Source organism: Sus scrofa, chromosome 6 (genome assembly GCF_054392235.1).
Source record: "Sus scrofa isolate SSC_HxYL_T2T_F1_AM1 chromosome 6, Sscrofa_HxYL_maternal_Yorkshire_Landrace_v2.0, whole genome shotgun sequence".
Lineage (NCBI taxonomy): Eukaryota > Metazoa > Chordata > Mammalia > Artiodactyla > Suidae > Sus > Sus scrofa.
The window spans coordinates 99,767,949-99,787,190 of NC_139388.1; the positions used below are offsets into that span (position 1 = coordinate 99,767,949).

A 19,242-nucleotide genomic window follows, 5' to 3' on the forward strand; every position below is an offset into this window, starting at 1 on the left:
AACTCTCCGGTGAGGGACAGGGGATGAGCTCCATCTAGTCAGATAAAACACTGTGCCAGGAGGGGACACCTGAGGGCCCAAGTGGATGTAACAAGTGACTTGGAAGGGCATGAACATCACAAGGAGAAAAATCCTTGAAGCCATCTAGGGTTCTGTGAGGATTACTGTGGCATCTAGAAGCGCTGCTTGAGGTGGATTTTGTATTCATTTGTGTTGCATTTCCTTGGCTCTCTGGACCATAGAGAATGTTTCTCTTGAGGAAGGTACGCATTTTCTGGCGGGGTTATAATGTTGATCTTGCGCAGTCATGTTATCTCCCTTTACGCAGCTGTTTAAGAAGACAAATGCTACCTTAGGCTGCACGTTTCTTTAGCCAAAAGTAAAAGAATTCAACTAGGTAGGTTCCTGGTACTGCCAGAATTGGAGAGTTCACTCTCTGAGTTGAGCCATGGCAAAGGACATCATCACGTTTGCATCATGTTCGCACTGTCCCTATCTAATGAATAGGGGCACATTTACACCAGGGTTCCCTGAATGTTTCTGAGCTCTAGGCAGACTAGTTCCCCCAAAGTTTACTGGGAAAACTTTATAAAGATTGAAAAGACATAGTTTGGCTTAGAACTGACTTTTGTTTTTCTTATGGTAAAATACACATAGCAAAGAACTTATTACCATCCTGACCATTTTTAAGTGTGCAGTTCAGTAGCATTATGTACACTCACACTGTTGTGCTGCTATCACAATCACCCAAACACAGAACTCTTCATCTCATTATACCATAAAACTCTACCCATTTAACAGTGGAATGGAATTTTAACTAACAGGCCTGTTCCAGCCAACATCAGGTGGCCAGCCTGCATCTCTTAGAAAGTGATGGTCTCTCGTGGTTGAAAAACTGAACCACCTGAAGTGGCTGCCTTTACAGTTTGTCCCCCAAGATGTGAGCTTCGAAAAACAAATACAAAAACATTATGGTCAAATGCATTTGGAACACACCGAGTTAAAGCTTATCCGGTTTCTTCTCAGAGCTTTAAAATGCTGATTGCACTAGAGAGAGAAATGTAGAATACAGAGTTTACTGAACACCTCTTTGTAGGAAACTCCTCAAAAAACCACAGTTTGGGAAATTCTGTTGTAAGCAGTGAAAGACCATGGTAGGATTTGGAGCCATTTAGAGAGGTCAGGCTTAGAAATTCAGTCTGGGGAATGAGGAGTGAGGGAGGAATGAGGTTAAGATGAGGAATCAGGAGACCATCTGGAAGCCTGTTACAGTGGTCCAGGGTGGTGGAGCCGCTCCACGAACCACATAAGGGGCGAGGGAAGGCTGAGGGGCCGGGCGGGATTGAAGAGGCAAGAGGAGGCAGGCTCAGTATTAGACTGAACGTCGGCAACCAGGTCTCCGGCTTCAGTCATGTCTAATCAGTCCTTGGATGTCCTCCAGGAGAGGGTTTGCGCTGGGATGTGTCTGAGAGTCAGGTGTGACCATATGCTGGCATTGAGGTCAAGGGAGATGAGTTCATCACCAGGTCAAAAGTCTAAGAGGGAGAACAGGGCTGTGGACAGAACCAGGGGAAAGTCAGTATTTAAGAAGTGGGTGGGGAGTTCCCATCCTGGCGCAGTGGAAACGAATCCAACTAGGAACCATGAGGTTAAAGGTTTGATCCCTGGCCTCGCTCAGTGGGTTAAAGATCCGGTGTTGCTGTGAACTGTGGTGTGGGTCAAAGACGAGGCTCGGTTCTGGTATCGCTGTGGCTGTGGTATAGACCGGCAGCCGTAGCTCTCACTAGACCCCTAGCCTGGGAACCTCCATATGCCAAGGGTGTGGCCCTAAAACCCAAAAACCAAACAAACAAAAAGTAGTGGGCGGGATGGGAGTTCCCTAGTGACTCAGCAGGATAAGGATCCAGCATTATTGCTGCTGTGGTGCAGGTTGGATTCCTGGTCTGGGAATTTCCACATGCTGTGGCCAAAAAAAAAAAAAAGAAGAAGAAATGGGGGGGATGAAGTAGTCAGGAAAAGGAAGAGACACCAGAGAGCAGGGGTCCTGGAAGCCAAGGGAAGAGAGTGTTTTAAGAAGAAAAGAGCCAGTGACACTCCACATGCAAGTGACAGCAGCAGAGAGGTATTTTTACCTGCCAAATTATCAAATTTTTACCTGTACACATACATGTATGTGTACACGCTCTTAATATAAAGAACATTGGCCAAAGTGAAGTAAATTGAATATATTTCATACATTATTTTTGAGAGTGTACGTTAGTGTAAAATGTTGTAGATCAGTTGACAGGTATCAAAACTTGAAGTTTGCATCCTTTCTCCCCAGCAAATCCACTTGTAGAAATTAATCCTAAGGAAATCATCATAGATGGGCACAAAAACATTTTATAAGTATTTGTCACAGCATTGTGTACAGTGTTTTAAAATTTTAAACAAGGATGGAGTTCCCATCATGGCACAGTGGAAACAAATCCAACTAGGATCCATGAAGGTGTGGGTTCGATCCCTGGCCTCACTCAGTGGGTTAAGTTGCTGTGAGCTGTGGTGTAGGTCACAGATGCGGCTGTGGAATAGGCCAGCAGCCGTAGCTCCGATTTGACCCCTAGCCTGGGAACTTCCATATGCCACGGGTGTAGCTGTTAAAAAAAGCAAAAAAAAAATTTTTTTTTTAATTTAAAAAATAAAATTATAAACAAATTAAAAATACAACACAGAAATGGTGAAATAAATTGATGGCCATATAAGGAAATAGTATTTTGCAGGTAGCTGCAGTGATACAAGACATGTCAAGCATAGAGGAATGTTTGATATTTTTCTATCTTTTATATTCACACAGGCGCATGCACAGTTGTGCAAAGGAATAAAGACAGCAGCATTTTAACAGTGCTGTTCCCTATGTTGTAAGATTAAGCAATTTTTATTCTCTTTGTACTTTTCTGTAGATTTCAACCTTTCTACAATTTAAAAGCATCCCCTGAGGCAGAAGTTGTCAGTGACCAGAGTGATGCAGTGGCGTGGTGTGGTGGGATGGAAGCCTGAGTGGGGTGAACTAGTGCAGCTGATAGGCAAGGAGCTGGAGGCAGGCAGAGGGTAGATGAGATGGAAGGCATCGGTTCTAGTCCCGGTTCTGCCACAGCTTTCCTTGATCTTGGCCTCTGAGAATGCTTCAGTTCCTTTGTCTGTGACTTGGAGATGCTGACTGGTCGCTGTGATAGCCAAGTGCAGCATGACACGTAATCACAGTTTGAAAATTGTACAGTGCATGGGGAACATGTTATCGTTAAATGACTGCATTTTAAATGTCATTCCCCTCATCTGCAATGCCATTTCAGTCTTCCTCCTGTATCACTGTGGTGTTATTTTCTGGAAGAGTTGGCCCAGTTGAACTGTTAAATAAATCTCTACCAGGTTTAAACCATACATCTAAAGTTCTCTGTGCCTTACGGCCGAAAACAGTCCTTTTGAGGTGTCCTCAGCTAAGCAGTGATTTCCATTGTCAGTGTTCTCTCAGTGCCTGCTGTGTGCCGCTCTTGGGCTGGGCACTTTAGGAAACAAAAGATAAATAGGTTTCTAGTGACATGGAGTCTTATTGAAGTACCCAAGTTAGTGCTCAAGGCAATTCTCTTTGAGAATCATTAGTGTAGACAGAAGTCTGGGAAATGGATGAGTCCAGAACCAAGGGCCAAGGAATGAACCCTGAAAGGGGTGTTCTGTTGGGGCCTGAGGAGGGAGACAGCTTATCACCACAGGAACCAAAAATCCTAGACAGTCCAGACAAGAAAGTCCCTTAGACGGCAGTCTGCCTGACTGATCACATCTAGAGAGCCTGAAGAAACTGAGGCCCAGAGCAGGAGGGAAGGATCTCAGTTGGGGGCATAGCCTGGGCTGCCACTGAGAGGTTTAAATATCCAAGTTAGTCCTTTTCACCTGATGCTTTGATATGTCAGCTTAGTATATTGAGAAGAATTTGGATTTGACTTAGGAATTTAGAACCACTCTGCTTGGACACCCATGCAACCTGATTAAAATCTGATTCTACCAAGATCCCTCAAATTTTTTGAGGACGTGTGGGGTTGGGCAGGGGAGAGGATGGGCACAGTTACCCGAAATATTCTTTTTTCTTTTTTCTTTTTTTTTTTTTTTTGTCTTTTTGCTTTTTCTAGGGCCGCTCCCACGGCATATGGAGGTTCCCAGGCCTGGGGTTGAATCGGAGCTATAGCCACCGGCCTACACCAGAGCCACAGCCACAGCAACGCCAGTTCCGAGCCGTGTCTGCAGCCTACATCACAGCTCATGGCAACGCCGGATCCCCAACCCACTGAGCGAGGCCGGGGATCAAACCCGCAACCTCATGGTTCCTAGTCGGATTCGTTAACCACTGAGCCACAACGGGAACTCCCCAAAATCTTTTAAGCTTCAGTTTCTGGCCAAAGTGAATAATCTGATACAGGAAAGAATGACAAATGCTTTATTTATAATGGTTCCCTTTTGCCAGGCTTTAGCAGCAGTCCTGTTTGTTTAGATCTATCCAGCACCTCCTAAAAAGTGGGCAGTTTGGGAATGAATGAAGAGACAGAAGGTTATTGCAGAATGGCACCTTTCAGTGAGGAATAATCTAAGAACACATGCCAGAGGAATTATTTCCTTTAAATTCGTAGTGTCTTTCTTTCACTTTTAATGTTCATGTTGGCTGTACTCGGTATCTTCCGACTGAATCCAAATTGGGGGTTCTAGTCTAAAGGCTCCAGGCAGCCTTGGGGCAGCACTGTGGGCCTACAGTGCTGCTGGCAGGCTCTCCAGCCGGTCATCCCTCTCCCCCACTGGTGTGCCCTCAGCTTCTCACTGCTTTCGGCCTTTGACTTAATGGTTTCTCACTGGCACGTTCTGGGCATGGTCTTGATCTCTCTCTCTCCTCCCACATGTTTACTTCCTAATGATTCAGTCCAGATCTTTTTACCATCCTGAGTTTCTGAACCCCTTTAGGATTATTATAGACTGAATTCAAATAGAAGAATCTAGACGACATAAATTTTAATGCTATGTTTTTCTCTACTATTTCATTGCCCTGTATCCTGCAAAAGTTGACCAAAAAGTACACATGTACTATGAGAGAGAAAAGACGGATTTTGATTTAACCTGAGAGGTTTGTGAACTGCTGCATCTGCTTTCTCTTGACCAGTTACAGTGTGCTTACCCCAGGGGACAGTGACAAGGCAGGATCGTGACCACAGCATGGTACGGTGCTTTGTATACGGACTTGTTGATTCCTGCAAACCAAAGGGCTTATCAGTTAACGTGTCTGCTGTGGGGAAGAATCATGACAGGGCTGATGAGTCATGAACACACTTACTTTAAAAGAGACCACAGATGGTGCTAAAGCTATAACTTACAGAACTGTTATCGTGGGGTCAAGCAGCTGTATGGCCACCAAAGATATGTTTTTCTAAGATTAACTCTCATTGTATGTGTGTATGTGCATTCCCTTTTTAGCACGGGGTAGAACTAACATTGAACTTCGAGAGAAATTCATCCTGCCTGAGGGGGCATCCCAGGGAATGACCCCATTCCGATCACGGGGTCGAAGGTCCAAACCATCTTCCCGGGCGGCCTCCCCTACACGCTCCAGCTCGAGCGCTAGTCAGAGTAACCACAGCTGCACATCCATGCCGTCTTCTCCAGCCACCCCAGCCAGTGGCACCAAGGTACGTACGACATCCCTCCTGACCTTGCCCGTCCCATCTCTGCAGCTGTCCGTTGTTCAGTGTAGCCTCTGAAAGATCCCAGTGAGGAGAGGACCTCGAAGACATACAAACCAGCTCTACCCGGAGCAGGCTGGCCAGGCCCTAGTGGTAGGATCTGACTGCAGAAGACGTAATAAAATAGGAACTCATTAATTACGTCCAAAGCGCTTTTTTCCGCTTATTCCCGTTTTGAGTTTGAGCCCATCCAGAGTTACTAATGTTGAAAATCCAGGCCTTCCCTATCTGTGCAGCTGGAGCTAGCAGAGAAGTTTGCGGTTATGATGGGTTTTGGATGAAGAATGCTGTTGCCTTTCTGCCTGGTCCCTTTCCTCCCGTTGGACTGATTGGCATTTTATTTTGTTTTCTGTTTCTTTAAAATTTAGTGTCTTCTATTTATTTTTTTTTTTTTATGTTCCCAATTTATTCCCTTTCTGTTCCATTTTCAATTGTTCCCGTCCTTGCCTTTGGATTTCCGTTTCACAGACTCCACTTCAGTTCTCTCGCTGTTATGACAAACCCTGGTTGGTAAACAGTAAAGCTGTCACCCCTGTCAGGGACAGCCACTGTCCTGACCTCCAGCTGCCCAGCCCCGAGGTAGAGTATGGCTTTGCTGACTAAGGACGCAGTCGAGACCAGGCCCTCGCTGATGCCGAGAACTTGCCCGACTCTTCCTCCTGACATGAGTCCAGTGCTCTTCTCCATCTCTGTGGTGCTTGCTCTCACAGCTGATTCATCTCGTCCCGTGTTTTTCAGGGGTTTCTAACTCGGATTCACCAAAACTGGAGATAAATAAGAGATGCCTGAGCCTGGATTGTTTAACAACTTTCTCATCTTTAAAATATTTGTTCAGGGTGATAAACACTGGTCACTCATGATTTGTTTATTGATATTGTTTATAGTCAGGCCTCTTAGAGTCTCCAAACGTCTTATCTGACACAAACGAGTTATGAACACTTGAAATTCGGCGACAGTGCATGTTCAGCAGTGTTCTGTCTTTGCTGAGGACAGAAGAGCGGCTGGCACTCCTCTGCCCGGAGCCACATCCCCAGCGTGGTGGGTGTAGCCACGCTGGTCCGAGGCGTGGGTGCTGCCTCCTTCAGCCGAGCGCAGCATCAGTGAACGCTGCTCTGAGGCTTGGATTTTAGCTTCTGAATTCCTTGGCCTGGGCACATTGGTTTCTATAGCCTTGATTTGAATACACATGCCAGCAGTTAAGCATGTTCAAGTGCAATCATTAAAAGGCCCAAGCACTTTTGGAAGAGCAGTGTTTCAGAAATAAAACGTGGACTAGCAGCTTGTCTGATAGCAGTACAATTTGCACTCTAGCTCCTCCTGGGAAATACTGGGTTCTAGTGCCTCAAAAGATAGTATTGCCTTTAGTCATGTGACACTTCAGCCAGTGAAAGCAGGAGGTACAGGAAGCCAGTGCCCATGGATGGACTGCTGCTTTAGGCATTCATCCTGCTCCAAGCTAGAATTCTAGAAGTGTTTTATCTGGCTTAGAACATGATCTGGGGACCCACTAAAACCCCAAGACTCAAACTGCTTGTGCTGCTTTTCTAAAAGTCCCTGAAATTCTAAAATGTTTAATGTTTTAATTACAAAGTGCCAATTCCCTTGTTTTGTCTTAAGGTTTTGCCTTGTATCATTTCCTTTCGAGACTTCAGCTTTCCTTGCCTACTGGTGTTCGGCGGGCTGAGTCCTGATGCAGACGCCCAGCCGGGTCCCTGGGGCCGCAGTCTCCGCAGCAGCAGTGCTCATGAACATAGCCTCTGAAACTGGTGCTCTTCCTCCTGTGTGGGCCAGGAGGGTTTGTGCTTGAATGTGCATCACTTTCTGTCGCTTTTGCTCTTTCTTTATAAATTAAAGGTACAAGGAACACAATGAAATGGGTTGCTTTACTCTTCTATTTGTATAAACATCTGAAAAGTCCAGGAGAACAATTTATGCAGTTGATTTCAAAGAAAAATTGGAATAGCATGCTGTAGCATGAGTGATACTGACAGCCAATTTAAAACATTCTTACTCCAAATTAAGTCTTTTAAAAAAATAATACACTCAAATGGGAAATGGAGCGCCTGCCGGCAGCAGTTATGATAACGTTCATCTATCCAGCTCCTTTCCAGCTTGGAAAGTGCTTCTACACATGACTCTGCTGTGCCAGACCGGTGTTAGGTGCTGAGGACATGCCAGGAGACAAAACAAAGCCCCTGCTTTTATGGAGTTTATGCTTTAATGCAGGAGATTCAGGCAACAAACAGGGAACCTTCCTGGGCTGTCAGAGGAAGAGCCAGGCGGGCAGAGTCTGCGGTGGACTGAATGAGAGGGAGTGACGTCGGAGAGGCAGGATCCTCCCCTGGTTTCCAGAGGGAGAAGTGAGGGCACAGGTGCCAGTTTAGATAAGCCAGGAGCCCAGACCCAGCCCAGACCTCTGATCCCTCTGTCAGAACCTTGTTTTGGTATCACATCGCCACTCTTGTGTACTTCTAGTCACTTAGTCGATCATCAGGTCAAGTAATTTAATATGCAGCCTACCAATGAGGAAATAGATTTTAACTGAGGTTGCTGCACCGTCTCTTGGAGGTTGAAATAATATTTGGATCTCCATGTTAAATACTTGGGGCTAGAACTCATGTGTCTCCAAAACTTGGAGACTTGGGAGTATTTGGATTTTTTTCCTTTATTCATTTACCATGTTTCTGTTTGTTTAACTACTATAATCTTAGCATCTGAGGGTTTGTGTGTGTGTTTGTATTTCTAGTAGAAATTTGTCAGTAGGTAAAAGGTGTTGAAAGACACTTCGAAATTTTTAATTGGGACGTGAAAGCTTTACTTGGAGAATCCTCAAGATACATGACCTAGGACACATGAACAACAAATCTTTGTTTTCCTGGACTTTTAACGGGCTTTTCTACTGATTGGACATAAGGGCTTGACTAGACTTTTTAAAATGCAATTTCAACCAAAGATTTCACCAGGTAAATTCGACTTTTTTTCTTTTTAAGGTTATTCCATCCACAGGCAGCAAGTTGAAACGACCGACACCAGCTTTTCATTCAAGCCGAACATCCCTTGCTGGCGATACCAGCAATAGTTCTTCCCCAGCCTCCACAGGTGCCAAAACTAACCGGGCAGGTAAGTCCCTGCTCCTGCACTTCTCACTCAGGATGACGGGGAGGGGACTGGCCAGGCTGGGGATTTGGCAACAGCAGCCGCTCATCTGTGCCTGGCTACTCCCCACCGGGCAAATCGTGAGTAGCAGATTCCCTGCTGGCCTTGACTTTTGCTCCTGTCAGCACAGCCAGCTTGAACCTTGCCTTCTGAGAGCAGATGCTCCCACAGCCAAAGCCAGCCCCACTGTTGTTGATCAGAAATGATCATGTTTGAGAGGATGTCGAGGGAAGAAAGGCCTCCCTCAGAAGCCCAGCCAGTGTTGAACATGGCAGTTTGCTAGTAATTTTTCCAACACCCTGTGTTTATTATCACTGCTGGGGAGCCAAGAAAGTCCGGGAAGGATCACAGCTGTGCCCCTGTTGATGTTCCTTGTGGGAACCTGGGGTTTGGCCTCCATTTCCTGCTCTGTTCACTGTGGCTTCGCCCGGGTTCTCAGTCTCCCCACGCAGCTAGCAGGCGCTATCTTCTGTGCCAAGGCCGTGGGGCAGCCCTGCTCGATGATGGGGGCCTGTGAGGCAGCAGTGCTGCCAATAGAAGCTGGTTTCTAATCCTCAGGAGGCTTCTCAGAAGCACAAAGCCAGAAAAGATTTCTGCAACTTCTGTGTAGGCAAGAGGACTAGGTTTCGGGCTCTGGTTTGCCCAGGGTCACACAGCGTGTCAGATGGTATTAGGCCCAGAACCCCGGCCTCTGGTCACTTGTTCTTCTGCCTCCATGCTATCTCTATTAAGTCTGCTGCTTTATTCTTAAATTCCAGACCCTAAAAAGTCAGCCAGTCGCCCTGGGAGTCGAGCTGGGAGTCGGGCCGGGAGTCGGGCCAGCAGCCGGCGAGGGAGTGATGCCTCTGACTTTGACCTTTTGGAGACGCAGTCAGCTTGTTCAGACACTTCAGAGAGTAGCGCCGCAGGGGGCCAGGGCACCTCCAGGAGAGGGCTGAACAAGCCTTCCAAAATCCCCACCATGTCTAAGAAGACCACCACTGCCTCCCCCAGGACTCCGGGTCCCAAGCGATAACACTGTACAAGCACCCCCCAGCCTCTCTCCACGTTGATCCTGCTCCATACATTGGGTGTATATTTATTCTGAATGGGAGAAGTTATATTGTTAAAATTGTAAAAGAATAATTGTGTTATGAAGCTGCCTTATTTTTTTTTCTTTTTGTAAGTTACTATTTTCATGTGAATATTTATGTAGATAAAGTTTGCCTCCTGGTAACCCTGTAATGGATGGGGCCCAGAAATGAAATATTTGAGAAAAACAAGCGAAAAGGTCAAGACGCAAATGTGTATTAAAAAAAAAGAAGAAGAAAAGAAAAGCCTCTAAATAGGGTTTCTGCGCGGTGCAGGGTTGTAAACCTGCTTTATCTTTTAGGATTATTCCTAAATGCATCTTCTTTATAAACTTGACTTGCTATGTCAGCAAGATAAATTATATTAAAAAAATAAGAATCCTGCAGTGTTTAAGGAACTCTTTTTTTTTTTTCTTTTTTTTTTTTTTTTTGTAAATCACAAACACCTCAACTAGCAAGAACTGAGGGGAGGGCACTTCTGAGTGCTTTTCCATTGTTTTTAATGTTGTGTGTGATTTTAGCTGAGGAGAGGGCACCTCATCTAGGTACTGTTTGCACATGATACAGCAAAAGGAGTTCACTGCAATACTGTCTTTGAATACTGTTTCAATACTGGGCGTTTAAAGGACAAATAGCTGCTAGAAATCAGGGGTAAATGTAACTGTTCAGAAAACACGTCAGAACATTGGGGTTTTTAAGAGTCCTGGTTGTAACTTCCTACCCAGCCCGGCCACCAATAACGCCACCAGTAATGCCTGTGCTCACCGGGACCCAGGCTTTCAGCAAGGGGACACTCCTTGGTGGCGTTTTGAATTACAGATTCGTTTATCTGCATTTTTTTGCTATTTGAAATGGTCGATCAACTTCCCACAAACTGAGGAATGAATTCCACGAGCCTATTCTGAAAATGTGGACAGAAACACTCGCTCGTCCTTTAAAGGAGATCACCAGCACACTCGTTAACAAGTCCCGTTTGCTTGTCTTTTTTTGTGCGTAATAAAGTCCACTGACCAAGTGACCCTGAAGAGGGGCTGCCTGGGGCTCCTGTTTTTTAGCTGCTGTTCCTCTTCAGCTCCGACCACGTTGCTGTGTGATTATCTCAATTGGTTTTAATTGAGGCAGAAACTGAAGCTCTACCAATGAACTGTTTAAAAATAAGACACACTTTTGTATTAAAATTGCTTGCAGTAACGAATATTTTGTATTTCCTGCTTTTCTTCTCAACCATCACCTTATATATAACATACTACTCTGGGATATGATTGTGTTGTAGGTACTTCGCTGCATTGTTCAAATCCAGATATCCTGACGGATAAATTATGGAGCTCATTAATAGATTTTTTTTTTCTTGTATGTTTTGTCCTCGTTAACTTTATTTAACAAGGGAACAAAGAAATAATCAGACTATAGTTAATGTAAATCTTAGGGGTATCTGCCCTACTTAACATGATTAAACAGATACCAGTATGTAAGATTTTTCTTTTCGAAATCACAGATCCTGGGGTTTGAGAGAGTGGGGCCAGTTCCCCGCAGTTTGCTAAAAATTTTTGGTTAAGTGGTAGAATAGAATTGGCAGAGGTGGAAACAAAATTGGTCATCAAATCTAGCTCCTTTGTATTATGGTTGAAGAAAACTGGATTGGGAAAGTGGCAAGAAAGTGATTTACCTGAGATCACATAATGAAGAAATGGCAGGAGTGGACCTTGAATTTAGTCCCCAGCTCCTTATCCCAATCTGGCAGTTCAGTTCCCTCTGGTGCCTGGTTAGCTTTACAATAATTAAGCTAATAATTCAGCCAAACATGAACAAATTCTAATGACAGCAGTTAGACTAGGAAAACTAGAGAACTTGAGAGGTAAGGGGTTTAAACTCAGCTGCCTGTGTTCCTGATCATTAGGCCATACTCCCCTTGCCATATGGAAATTTGGTAGGATGGTTGCATATTTGCCAAAGCTGCTTGAGGCCAAATATCCAGTTAAAGGGGATCTGCTGCCTGATGGATTCTAAAGGCAGTGCTTACTTTATTCTCCATGGTATTAACTTCAAGTTGCCAGATCTTTGCGTAGGATGTTTTCACCCAAATCTGTTTTCCCCTCTAGGCCTCCTGACTGCGGAAACATGCTAAAAGGAGCTTGACCTGCATCTGAACCAGGAGTCTGAACCATAGTCACTTGTTTTACTTTTCAAGCACTTCAAGTTTTCCCTCAGTCTTTGCAGTGTAGTCTGCAGAAAGTATGTTTTCATTCCATGAACCCCTGCATATAAGACCATGTGGGAAATACAGGGATGGCAGGAAAAAGGTTGAAACCGTAGTTCTTTGATACAAATGCTAAACACTGGTAATACAAACTTGTTGTCTGCTAGGATAGAGAATGAGAGCAGGTTCCTGAAGCCTTGCATAACAATAGCTATTGTGTTGAGTGCTTACTGTGCATTAGTCATTGTGCTAAGTGCTCCGTAATCCCCATCACAATCCTGTCATGAGCCTCATTTATAGATGAGAGACAGTCTGAAAGAGGTTAAGTAACTTGCCCAAGATCACGGGAGTTGCTAGGTGGCTGGGGAAGCCCTTGTTTGATATCACTTTCTCCAAGAGACCTTCCCTGCATCAGTGCCTGTCCAGTTTAGGAGTTTCAGGAGTCCAGTCCAGTCACATCGCCTGTCCCCATTTCCTCTGCCGTCCCAGGTACTTTGCCGGTGCCTCTATCAGAGCACATTCTGCTTTTGGAAGATAGTATGTCCACCTGGCGGTCACGTCTGGGAATGACTCATGGGGGCCACTCGGGGGCAAGGAAGTGGTCAGCTTCATTTCTGGCTGAGGGCACAGTGCAGAGCAGCCCCCAGTGGTTTATGGGAATGTGAAGTCCTTCAAAGAGTACAGCCCTCTCTACTCATCCTAAATTAAGATAATTTCTATTATAAGAACCAGACCACACTGGGCTGCTTACAGTCATGCTGGGAGATGGGTATTGTATAATACACAACCAGAGAATTGCAGGCTAGATCTGAGGCCCCCAGTGATGTGGTGTGGACTCTAAGGGGAGTACAGAGGGATGCACAGGGACATAGGAACAGTGAAGGGGGCGGGGGATTCAGAGACCCTGACCAAGCCTGACAAGCAGAAGCCCCTTGATTCTGCTGCCTACCTCTACATCCAGTCACCAACCCTCTGGATTCAGCCTCCTAACAGCCTTCTCTGCCCTCCACCCCATCTCCATTGGAGGATCACTGTCATTGGCCCCTGACCCCTCCCATGACTGTACCTGTCTCCAACTGTGGGGCTTACCTCCAGTCTCCCTCCAACCCATAGGCCGCTCTGCATCCAGGCTGGCTGGCCTTGCCCTGAGCATGTTCAGTGGCTTATCTGTAGCATTCTTTTGGTTTTTTGTTTTTTTTTTTTAATTATAATTGATTTACCATGTTGTAGCATCTTACACAGGTTCAGCAGCCTTGTGAAAATTTACTGGGTAGGTAAAAAGACTAGGCACAGACTTAAGGCACCAGCAAATGATTGTTTAAGATTTGGTTTTTTGATTTTTTTTTTTTTTTTTTTTTTTTTGTCTTTTTGCCTTTTGTAGGGCTGCTCCTTCAACATATGGAGGTTCCCAGGTTAGGGGTCTAATCAGAGCTGTAGCCACTGGCCTACACCAAAGCCACAGCAACACGGGATCCGAGCCACGTCTGCGACCTACGCACAGCTCACAGCAACGCCAGATCCTTAACCCACTGAGCAAGGCCAGGGATCAAACCCACAACCTCATGGTTCCTAGTCGGATTCGTTAACCACTGCGCCACGACGGGAACTCCAAGATTTGATATTTTCAAAGCTGAAGTGCTTGTGGGGAAGTATGAATTTTATTGGACAGCATACATTTATTTTTTAAGTTTCATCTTGAACCCACATTGGGGCACTATAATTGCTGTTCAGAGCCCTCACCCAGTCATTTGCCCCCCAGGCTCTCCAGGCTTCACTGAGCAGCTCACCTGCAGGTGCCCACCTACTGTGGCTCAGCCCAACTGTTCTGTGACCTGCAGGTAGTCCCTAAACCTCCATGTGCCTCAGTCTCCTCATCTGTTAAAAGCCACGGGGGTGAGGGCACGGTTAATGGTATCTGCCCTCTAACAGTGTGTGAGTGAAAGAAATAATACAGAATGTGGCTGGCACATGGACGGTGCCAGTTGTCACCTACCATTGTTATGCTCCTTGGGGTCTCCATCTTCACACAAGCTACTTCCTCCGCCTGGAACACTTTCCTCCCACTGACCTTTCCTGTCCTCCCAACCGATTCCTTCCAGTCTTCAGAGCTCAGTCTAAGTGTCATTTCCTCCCAGCCTAGGCTAGCCCCTTAACTATAAATGAATAAATGCAGTTTGAAAATGCCTCGAGAAGAGCAGGCTGTGCAAAAGAGGGTGAGTCAATGGGGGAGTTTCCCTGAGGAGCTGAGGGCTGTGACAGCTAAGATGCGCAAAAGCTCAGCAAGGGCACCTGAGCTCTTCTACCAGCAGAAAGCGGGAGGCCGGTGCGCAACTCCCGCGCGCCGCTGGATGTGCACCTGAGTCCAAGGGCGCACAGCTAGAGCCGCGGTGAGAGCGGCGCTGCGGGAGCACCTGGAGCCGTCCGCCAGAGGCGGGGCTGGGAGCGATCGGAAGCCACGGAGCAGCGACTGAGCCGGGTCAGGTGTGGGAGAAGGAGTCCCCAACCGCACACAAGGGAACTTACGGGGAAGGCTCCAGGAAGCCGGCCAGGAGCTGCGATAGCGGGGAACCTGGGCCCAGCTGATGATGGCAGAGGGATGAGCCCTACTCTCCGTTCCTGGATGGCACCCGCGGAGTCCCTGTACCTCTGGACCCGACTGGGGCGGCACTCAGTGCAACAAGGCGGGGCTGATGGATCACTCTGTAGACTGTACTGAGAGTTGGGATCCAGCCCTGGCAGGGCGCTCAAGGATTTGCCCCGCGGGAGCGCAAAATCTGCTATCACACCGCGCCACTGCCCTACGTCCCATACAGCGCGGCCAGCGGCGGGGAGGGGAGCCCAGGAAGACAGCTAGGCCCCCAACCGCGGGGCTCTGGACTCCTGACCCTACTACCTACCAGAGGGTTGCATCTATGGGTCGCCACCTCACAACAACCAAGGCGCCTGCCAGTGTCTTCCGCTCCCCCGCCTTGGCCCCGCCCCTGTGCCCCATTGGTCGGGTCCGGAGGGGGCGGGAACCCGACGGCTACCAGCAGGACAGTGAGAGGCAGCTTCAGCCCAAGGCGAGCTGCCCAGACTGAGGGTCCGCTCCTCCCCGAACCCGACAGGAGCTCGCCCTCAGCCCCGACGCTGAGTGGCCTCGACAGCAGCCGGACTGGCCAGCACGGCAGTATAGACAGATTAGCCGACGGTCCCCAGTGCCCGGAGGAGCCTCTGCCTTTGGCAGCGCGGCAGCATCGACGCCCCGGCCCGCAGCTCGCCGTTGGGGCGGCCTCAGCTCCGGCCGGGAACAGATGCGCACACGGTGAGGCAGCCCCGGTCCCACCATGGCCACATGCCGTGGGCCGCTCTGGCTGCTAGGCCTGGCGCTGTGCACGCTGAGCGGCTGCGGTCCCGGCCCACGACCCCCGCCCGGCTGCCCGCAGAGTCGCCTGGGCCCGCGTGAGCGTCGCGACCTGCAGCGCGAGATCCTGGCGGTGCTCGGGCTGCCCGGGCGGCCCCGGCCCCGCGCGCCGCCTGCCGGCGCCGGGCTGCCCGCGTCCGCGCCGCTCTTCATGCTGGACCTGTACCGCTCCATGGCCGGCGACGACGACGAGGACGGCGGGGCCCCCGAGCGGCGCCTGGGCCGGGCAGACCTGGTCATGAGTTTCGTCAACATGGGTGAGAGCGGGCACGCGGTGGGCGGCGGCGACCCCGCGAGAAGGCGCGTGGGGGACGGCGGGCTGAACGCAGGCTGCAGGGGCGTGTGCGCCACCTCGGGCAGGGCTGCCAGGAGCCGGGAGCGGGGTGGGGGTGGGGGGGGTTGAGAGTCATCTTGTCGTGGACAAGGACCCAAGAGAGGGGGAAGCGCCCAGGGGTATGCGGGTCGCAGAGCTGTGGGACAGAGGAGGATGTGAGTCCCAGGGCCGTGTACCCTCACCCGCTCCCAACACACCCAAGGCTAAGAACCATGTACTGTGGGAGGGACCTGGACAGTGCCAGGAAGTCAGTCGGGTCGTGGGGAGACAGATGGGTAAACAGAAGCTGTGATGCTGTCACGGTGATAAGGCCGGTACTGAAGAGAGGGACAAAGTTCAGCGTGGAAAACCCTGGTCACAGCATCAAAGTGACCAGAGCGGAGATGAGGACCAGGATGTTCTGAGTCCCCAGCAGCCTCTTCCCTGGGCCAGAGCCCCAGAGCCTGGGGGTGGGCGTGTTGACGTGGGGGGCTTCGGGGGCTGTGGGGAAGGCTAGACTCTGAGCTTGGTGGGGCAGGGGCTGTGTCTTGTCACCCTGGGCTCACACCTGGGACTTGGTTTGTCAGGAATGAGTGTCCAGGCCCCTTGAATGACACGATGGGCAGCTTGGACCCCCTTTGCTCCCCCAGCAAAGCCCAGCTTTCCCTCTGCAGAAATTATACTCTAAATCCTGGAGCCATGTACCCTTAACGTCCTCAGATAGAACCTTTTCCAGTCCTAAACTCTTGCATCTACATTCAGGAACATGTGTACCTCATCCGCTTGGCCTCCTGTCTGCGACCAGCAAGGGGCAGGAGTCTGGGCCGAGACAGACACCAGGCTGGACCTGGGGACCCAAGGACTGCAGCTTAGCCCCGGGTGGGGACAGCTGTTGGGCCCAGAGCAAGGAGAGGACCCTTGCCAAGGCCACCAGACTCTCTTCACCTACAGCATAGCCCTTAACCCTCCCATCAGCCCTGTTAGACCCGATATTCACACCATGTCCTGGACGAGGACAGTGAGACCGACAGAGGCAATGTCACACCCAGGAGAGCGTGGCCTCTATGTGGCCAGGCCAGGACAGGCCCAGGTTGTTTGGTCCTGCATCCAGTTCCCGTGGAGGTGACATTTCTGCATCAGGAGGGCGGGCTTTCAGGATAGAGCTTTTGGAGGGGTTTAGGCAGAGGAACCCAGGGGCCTTCAGCCATTTGCTTCCTACAGTAGGGCAAGGAGAGGGGACATCAAGGAGGCCTGTCCCCCCGACTCAGAGCTGGTGGGGGCTCAGGTGGGGGACTGAGCAGCAGGGAGCAGCCGTTAATCTCTGCTGAGAGCCCAGTGCCAGGCATAGGACTGAGGCTGGTGGGCTCTGGATGCCACCTTCCTGGTTAGAGGGCAGGGGACAGAGGTGACCCTGTGTGGAAGTGAGGCAGAGCTCTGTGCTGGGGACAAGCTGACCTGGGGTTCAGGACCAAGAAGAGCTGTGGATGCAGTCCCCCTGAGAATGCCCCCAGAGGAGCCGTCCACCAGAGTGAGTCACTGCCTAGCCTATGTCCCCCTTCCCCCAGCATCCCTGGAGCAGGGGGTGCACAGCCCTGGTGGGAGCTGCTGCTGTGGATGGAGCAGCATCCTGAGCTGAGATGGACCTTGTTCCCTTCCTGCCTCTGCTGTGTGATCTTAGGCAAGTCCCTTACCCTCTCTGAGCCTTGAGTCTCTCCTTGTAAAAGGGGTATGCTAGTGACCTATCCTCAGAGTGCTGTGACTGGTTGATAGAGGGGGAGGGGCAGAAAGTCAGCCCCCTTTTTAGAGTGAACCTGGCCCTCGGCCTGACCTCAGTCCCTCTCAGCAGCTGTCCGTCCTTGGTGTGGATGTGATGGAAATGTCCCCATGTGCCTTACAGACATGTGAAACCCAGAAACAGGTTTAAAAAGCCAACCAAAGGTGTTTCTATTTTTAGAATAGAAACTAGCATTTGAAGTTACATAGCCTTAGAAATCCTTGTTTCATCCATGCAGAAACATGTGGAGCTCTTACCAGCCTCATTTCATGGGCTCAGAGAGGTTAAATAACAGCCTAGGGACACACAGCACAACCATGGCATCATCCAGGCTGTGGATTCCAAATCCCAGTTTCCTCCCACACCACCTCTGTGTGTTCCTTGAAGATCTAAGGCCTCTGAGCTGTGGATGAACAAACAGATCTTTGTTCTGTGGAAGCCTGGTCTGTGGGTGGGCCCAGCCGGCTGTCAGAAGGTCCTTCTTTATCCTGATATACTAATTGCACTGGTAAAACTCCTTCAGCTGGACTAGTCTTACCTGGCAATTACCTGGGCTGATGTGGGGGATTAGACACCTCCCAGGGGTGCTTCCTTCTTTGGAGGCCCAGCCCCAAGCCCCCAAACCTCTGTGGAGTCTAATAGCAGAGTTGCTGTGGCGTCAGCGCCCACGCCAAGGCTCCCACACCCATGGCCTCCAGCTCCACCTCTGCTGTCAGCCTCATTGGCTCCTGAGAAGCCAAGCCTGGTGCTTGCTGGGCCCCTGACCACCAGGGGCACCTGTAGGACCCCGAGGCATGGGTTCTGGTGTCAGGCCTCCCATCTGGGGTCAGAGCTGTGTCCACGCAGATGGGCCCATGTTGGGGTTCAGGGCTGCAGTTGGAGCCAGGCGTCCCCTAGCCTGCCCATCAGTCTCTGCCTGTGGTCGCTCGGCTCCCCTTGGCCTGGACACAGTAATGGGGTCAGTACCCCAGGCGCAGACAGAGCCTGTCGCTGCTGTCGCCTGAGCTCAGGGGGAAGAGACCCTGAACTTGGAGGCATCACCCAGGTTCTGGTACCTTCCTGCACGTCCCGGGCCACATCCCTTCTGTTCTCTGGGCCTCTGCTTTCCCACCCAGGCTACAGCAATTTTTGTCAGAAAAAAAACCCTGACCCTGTGGCTCTTGTCTGGGGCACCTTGTCACACTACCCGTCCCTTCGCAGAGCGCGGGTGTGACTCTCTGGCTGGACCTTGAGGGCCTCCTGCTGGCCCAGCCCCTCCTGAGGGAGAAAGGAGGCAGGAGAGACCCACTCTGCCTTTTCCTCCTGAATCCTTCTCCCCCTTGGCTCAGCGGAGCGACAGGGACCAGACTGAAAGACCGAGGCCCAAACAGCACTGCCGGCCGCCGTGTAGCCAGAAGTGGATGTCCTGACCCTTCCTGGACCAGACTGATTGCTCCCTGTGGTCCCGGGTGGCTGAGGACAGGGTCGGGATGAGCTGAGGCTGTTGGATTCGGGAGGGGCAGGGCCCTGAGCCCGGGTCCTGCTCAGCCCCTGACCTTGAAGGGGTGACCCTTCGCCTCCATAAACCCAGGGTCAC

The 19,242-nt window shown here is 49.7% G+C and overlaps 2 protein-coding genes across 52 annotated transcripts in view; both read left to right on the forward strand.

The window, feature by feature from the left end:
• Nucleotides 1–11,174, forward strand: part of MACF1 (microtubule actin crosslinking factor 1) — a 357,817-nt gene extending 346,643 nt beyond the window's left edge. For 37 of the 48 annotated variants that reach the window (XM_084963963.1, XM_084963980.1, XM_084963966.1 and 34 more), the window contains 4 exons: nucleotides 5,488–5,699; nucleotides 6,222–6,332; nucleotides 8,744–8,873; nucleotides 9,668–10,365. In XM_084963963.1, coding sequence (XP_084820089.1) covers nucleotides 5,488–5,699; nucleotides 6,222–6,332; nucleotides 8,744–8,873; nucleotides 9,668–9,924 — 710 coding nt within the window. In that variant the 3' untranslated portion in view covers nucleotides 9,925–10,365. Of the gene's footprint in view, nucleotides 1–5,487; nucleotides 5,700–6,221; nucleotides 6,333–8,743; nucleotides 8,874–9,667 lie in introns of all 48 variants that reach the window. The other 11 variants (XM_084963996.1, XM_084963997.1, XM_084963999.1 and 8 more) reach the window with 3 other exon arrangements.
• Nucleotides 11,175–15,214: 4,040 nt separating this feature from the next.
• The window catches only part of BMP8A (bone morphogenetic protein 8a), a 45,962-nt gene continuing 41,934 nt past the window's right edge, over nucleotides 15,215–19,242 (forward strand). For 2 of the 4 annotated variants that reach the window (XM_084964008.1, XM_084964012.1), the window contains exon 1: nucleotides 15,215–15,836. In XM_084964008.1, the coding sequence (XP_084820134.1) occupies nucleotides 15,503–15,836 (334 nt within the window). In that variant the 5' untranslated portion in view covers nucleotides 15,215–15,502. The remainder of the gene's footprint in view (nucleotides 15,837–19,242) is intronic. The other 2 variants (XM_084964010.1, XM_084964011.1) reach the window with 2 other exon arrangements.